Genomic DNA, 5,921 nt, shown 5'->3' with positions numbered 1-5,921 from the left:
CTTTTCTTTGCCTGGTAATACAAATATTAATATGATTTGCATAGGGAAAAAATTGAGGGGGGAAAAAAATACTACAATTAAAAAAAATATTTTAAGAATGAAAAATATTACAATTATCTGTGTTTTCTATCGTTTTCTTAAGTATGTATGTAACTTTAAAAAGAACATATTTATATGTCCCTAGATTTATAAAATTATCGATAAAGCAACAAATCAAAAATAATGAAATCGTTTTAAGCACTTTTAAAAAATCCTACGATAGGCGGAAATAAAGAATGTTTTTTTTTTGTTTTTTTTTTTTGTTTTTTCTTATTAAACAAACGAAAACACTCAGCAATAAATAAAAGGATAAATGAAAAAATTGTAATTGTAAATATGTCAACGTATAAGGGATACGAACGAAAAAAGGGGGGAAAAAGAAACAGTAAATCAAATGTACATACATACATACATCTGCATTCATTTTTAGGTAGGACGTATATATCTACGCATATAATTTAACAGTAATAATTGTAAATTAATGTACTTTTGCACTTGCTTTAATTGTAAATGAGTGTGTTTGTAAGTCAGTATTTTTTTTTTTAATTACTTCTCTTTCATTATATTATATATTGAAATAATTATAATAATAAAAATTAAGAAAAAAAAAAAAAAAAAATATAAATATATATATAAGGAAAATAAAAAAATGAAATTTCAATATAAAAAATTGGACTAATTAAGATTTTGGAAAATGTTCTTCAATTATGTTTTACACTTTTCTGGTACAGGGGTGATATGATTCGTGTTTATAGATAATTAAAAATGGTGTTTTAAACATATGTTGTGTATAAATTTCAATTTAAAGGGTATTTCTTTTGAAGTTGTTGTTTTTGTTGTTGTTGTTTTTTTTTGGCAGAAAAAATTTGTGCGCATATGCTAAAGAATATAGAAGAGAGAAATGGGATCAACTTACTGTTCCTGCGGATCTGTATCACTCTCTTCTAATTCGGTCTTGTTACGTCTTTTTTCGTAAATCAAAATGATAGCGCACATGATAAGAACCTCGGCGCAGATACCCAGGAAAGGCCACAGAGCGGCAAGTTTGCCTAGAAGGAAAAAGAAACCATTTTTTTTTTTATAATAAAAAAAGTTTTAAAAATTTACATAAGAATTTTAAGGGCAAATAATCTGAACTATGTGATTAGGAATAACAGAAAATCTCAAGCTAATAATTACACCTTCCACCACTTCTGGTACAAAGATGTAAGCGGATGTACGCAACATACAGGAGGACCTGAGATAGAGCCACCTTTTATTATACCGATTGATTGAGAATCACTGTCTGACTCGGTCCGTCTTTCCGCGTTGTTTTCTTGTGTTCAACCAATAGGACCGAGTTTTAATGGAATATATGAATATCGGTGGGCCGGTATCCACTACAGTTCTTTTACTGGTTGTAACAGAAAAGTATCAAAGTTGTTTGAGAAGGAAAGGCACTCAAACCCTACTGGTAAAGTCGCCTTTTAGCTTGATATATTTTTCCTAGTGGCGTTCAATAGCTTTATAGTGAGAATTGTCATGCTTGTGAATTTGGTCATAGATAACAGCAGTATCCACGTTTCCATTGCTGGCATTGCAGCTTCCACCATCGAGGTACGCATCAAGTTTGAAAAAAAGAATAATTCAAATAGGTACCGAATCTGGCGAATAAGATTTGTGAGAATCTTCGTTACGATTCGTACTTTTTCTTCGTTCTTATGTCTGAATTTTAAGGTCCATCACTTTTTAAACTGTGTGTCAGGCCTGCTGGCTCCCTCCTCACCCGACGAGCTAGAGATTCGTTCCAGACATGCTGAGTCCACTAGGTCTGTCCGAGTAATGTACCTGGACTTTGATTGTTACGTCAGACGAGTGGCTCACAATAGTCGGGATATTAATGTATGTGGCTCGCTCCGCCACTTAGAATTGCAAGAGGTAGTTGAGAGTGGCACAGTCAGCATATTTGAATATGATATATGTATAACGAATCAATAAATGAATTAAGCATGATGCCAGTCGATGGCCGCAATGGCAAAACTGCATCAATTGATGTTCGAATTCCTGCCCCATATATCATGCTGTTCAAGTCTGGCAACCAACGCCTATTGGTAATTGTAATAGTTAGAGTTTTAAACAAAGTAAAAGGCATCGAAATGCCGGAGAATTTGTGAATGATTGCGTTACACTTGAATAAACTGGAATTTTGCGAAAAAGCAATTTTTTTTCCTACTTAGTCTCGGGAATTAACCGATTTATTATCTATGTACGTTAAATGCTGTCTATTGAAGATAAACTGCGTAATCATATGCCTCGGCTATCAGATAATTGTGTTATGAGAAATGTGTTAACTAACCTTTAACACGTACAAAAGATACATCACTAGCTTCTTGGAAGTTAGCGTATTCGGTGGCAGCATTTCGAGCAATACATTTGAATTCGCCTCTATCATTTAAACTAACATTCTCCATAGATAAGACGGCGTTTTCTATCTTATCGTCATTGGGTTTTAATATATAACGATCTGTGCTATTGGAGATGGTCATGTTTCCTAAGTAAATGAAAGTGAATGTATTTTATTAATCGAATAAGTCGGCATTGATTCATACACATCTCTGTAACTTACCAAATGACCAAGACAATTTTGGATCAGTACCAACCACTGTGCAAACAATTGACAATTTCTCACCCTCAACAACGCCAACATTTGAAGGCACTCGTACAACAACTTGAGCTGAAGTGACCAAAAAAAAAAAATAGATAAAGAAAAAAAGTAAAACAAAAGATTATTATTATTATATTATTATCATATACCGTAATCGTATCTTTCTTACCAACGACATTAAAATCTCTCTTTTGATTATCAGCTACACAACTGTAAGGGCCGTCGTCGTGTAGGTCCGTTTTATCAATGATAAACTTTCGCTCGGCCGCCAAAATTCTATAACGGCCTTCAAGCTCTTTCACTTTCGACACGTCCGTGTTATTCTTTTCCCTATATTTAATGTAAAAAAAAAAAAAAAAATGTATTCTTAGAATATACACATGTTTTTAATTATGAAGATGTAAAAGCATTGTAGTGGGTCGCGGCTCACCATTAAATACTCTATATCACCCTACAATTACTTATGGACCGACTTTTTAAAATTAAGCCTAATATGGGAAGCGTTCGAAAAGGTGATCCGATCTGAATCAATTTTACTAACGTTCGTCCTTGGTCTAAAACACGTCAGTGTACCGAAATTCATCAAAACATCGTCAAAATTATGCAATGTAAATTCAACACAAAAAAAAAAAAAGCGGACAGATGGACAGATAATGTTTACTTCTTTGATGTTTTTTAATAAACACTTCCAATTTCCAATTTTGCCTTATGCCATTGCCTTCTTAAGTAAAATAAGAATGCTGCGGACTCTTTCAATTTTTTTTCCTAACGTTCTCTCAATAATCAAAGGAGTTCGCTCCTTGCTTCATGCTTTCAGATATACCAAAAAAATTGTACATACATAGCTGTTGAGTGTGAAATTTCGTATCATCAACTTTTTTTTTAAGATGGCCAATAATTTAGAGGACATCTCCTGTATGTGTAACACGGTGACAGTCAGAAGGAAGAGGGGAAAGAGCTAGGAATGGGGTAGTCGCAGCTTAGTGGGTGCATACTGAACCGGTGAACGGTATGCTTTTACGCAGTGCGCGCTCCCTACGACCTATTGCACCGAAATTTAAGTCCACGTACACTGATAGCTCTTTTTATCTGCTAAGCTATTTATATCGATTTAACTTCATCTACGTGGCAGACTATTTTCTTTTGTTCTCCAAGCCAGTACATGGATATCGCGGATGGGTTCAGCTTCATAAATCAAGTGTGAAAATAGGTTCATCTACCAATTCTTCGAAAGGAGACCCCATGGCGATTTTCTTCTTGGCTCTGAAATAATATCGAATAAAATCACTAAGAATCGCCTTCTGTATTAAAAATTTTGACAAGGTCTACTAATGTCATGGTCTTATTTTCATATTCGCATCCATACCAAGGAAACACATGACTCAGAAGGCTCCCAGGTTGAAAAGCTAGCGATAAAAATATATCCTCGGTTTGTTATTCATACAAACTTCCTATGAATGCCAAAGCAATCCTTCTAAGAGTTTAGTTCAGACATCTGAATTAAACAGATCTTTTGTCAAGTAAATATATTAGCGAATAATGCTGCTTTCAATACAAATGCAAAAGAAGGCAAAGGAAATGTGATCCTTGTAATGAAAGAGTCACTGTAAGAAAGACCCCTCCACTAAAGCAAAAATTTTACTAATGTTTAGAAATGAAACGGAGCGATCTAAGCATCCTTATAATGCCAGAACCTTTCGTTTCTGTTCACATATTTGACTTCTTTCGATTTCGCAAATCCAAAAGGCTATTCAAGGTACTCATGGAGTTTTTCTCAAACTGCAAAAAATAATAATATCGAGGAAGACAATGAAAAAAATACTAGAATTTAAATAAATACATTTGCCAATTTTTTTATGTTCTTCACCATTTGTGATGGAAGGTTATGTTAAGTTAGTGCGAATGTATGCGGCACCGATCTTTTATTATAACGGTCGAGTCAGAGTCACTTTCTGAATCGATCTTAGCTTGTCGTTTCTCTCGTCCGTCTACCTACCTACAAGTCGTACTTTCCTAAATATTTTAATAAAATTTAGTGCACCGACTTGTTTTGGCCCAAGGACGAACGCTATTGAAAATTGTTTTGATCGGACCACTTCTCGGTTCACTTGGCAAATAAAACCTTATTTTAAAAGGTCATTTTATAAACGACCGTATTAAGCGAAGTGTATTAACGGCGGGCCCTTCACCTCTTAAGACTGCATATATAATATTTATAAAGTATTTACGTTTATTTTTAAACTTACCATTTAAGTTCATAAGATCCTTCTTTGGTTATATTACAACTTAGCACTAATGGATTACGAATGTCATAAACTTTTAACTGATGTTCTGCATTATCATAGTTTGGCACCAAAAAATCACGCTCTGCAAAAAGGTTTTTTTTTTTTTGTTTTCATAAAGTAAAGATAAAAATTAAAGGATACAACAATTAATTTCAAATTTTATAAATATTCATTCGTGTGTATAGTATAAAAATAAAATGATAATTTTAAGAAACTTTTTAAAGATACGTTTCGTGTGAAAAAAGCTAATATATTTCTATATACAATCTAGGAAGGACATCTAAAAAAAAATTAAGCATCAATCGGTTTAAAACGAAGCTTTAGTATCCATCACTTAGAACGAAAGGTACTCTACAACTATCTAATCTAATTTGTTGCGTGTTTTACGGGGCGTAATGAAAATATTGGTTAATCAGAAATTGTAGGTATTGTATGCATGTTGTATTGTAGGCGTGTCCTGGCCCTTTTTAAACTCTTTTGTGAGTTCAAAGTCGCTGTCATCATTTTTGCGAACGAGATATTACTTATCACAGTTACTATACAATCGGCCAGGCGAACCGATGGCCAGATTAATAGGCGAACAGCGAGACATGTTCAGAGGTAGTTCAAATTTGACACCGATCAAGAATATAGATACTTTGTAAGGTTTTTTTGAACGGACTCTGGATGTTGGAAAATTTTGGACAAAAAACTTAAGGCTTGATATACTTTAATATTGAATAGGCGTGGTCGCATTTTTTTTCTTTTTGTATAGATACTACAGGGTATAGCATATATTAATACGCGTTCAAATTTCTATAGGTTTATCTGCGGGGATTTGTGACTAATCAGCAAAAAGAAAAATAATCTTTCATTTTCGAAGACAAAGGATTTCCCAGCATACGTGGTAATGAAAGCGTTTCAGCCCATTTTCAATACGAACTTGTATGCAAAACCTTCCAATGTTTTTGCTA

At 33.7% G+C, this 5,921-nt stretch overlaps 1 protein-coding gene across 7 annotated transcripts in view; it reads right to left on the bottom strand.

Annotated features, from left to right (window-relative positions):
• The window catches only part of LOC119634165 (neuroplastin), a 67,070-nt gene that overhangs the window by 8,325 nt on the left and 52,824 nt on the right, over nt 1-5,921 (bottom strand). For 6 of the 7 annotated variants that reach the window (XM_038028164.1, XM_038028165.1, XM_038028163.1 and 3 more), the window contains 5 exons: nt 4,930-5,050; nt 2,853-3,013; nt 2,645-2,752; nt 2,375-2,569; nt 956-1,088 (listed from right to left, as the gene is read on the bottom strand). In XM_038028164.1, coding sequence (XP_037884092.1) covers nt 956-1,088; nt 2,375-2,569; nt 2,645-2,752; nt 2,853-3,013; nt 4,930-5,050 — 718 coding nt within the window. Of the gene's footprint in view, nt 1-869; nt 1,089-2,374; nt 2,570-2,644; nt 2,753-2,852; nt 3,014-4,929; nt 5,051-5,921 lie in introns of those variants that run through there. The other variant, XM_038028169.1, reaches the window with a different exon arrangement.

This window comes from Glossina fuscipes, unplaced genomic scaffold (genome assembly GCF_014805625.2).
Source record: "Glossina fuscipes isolate IAEA_lab_2018 unplaced genomic scaffold, Yale_Gfus_2 2, whole genome shotgun sequence".
Taxonomy (NCBI): domain Eukaryota; kingdom Metazoa; phylum Arthropoda; class Insecta; order Diptera; family Glossinidae; genus Glossina; species Glossina fuscipes.
Note: the sequence above shows the minus strand (reverse complement) of the source record. Positions and strands in the feature narration are given on the sequence as shown.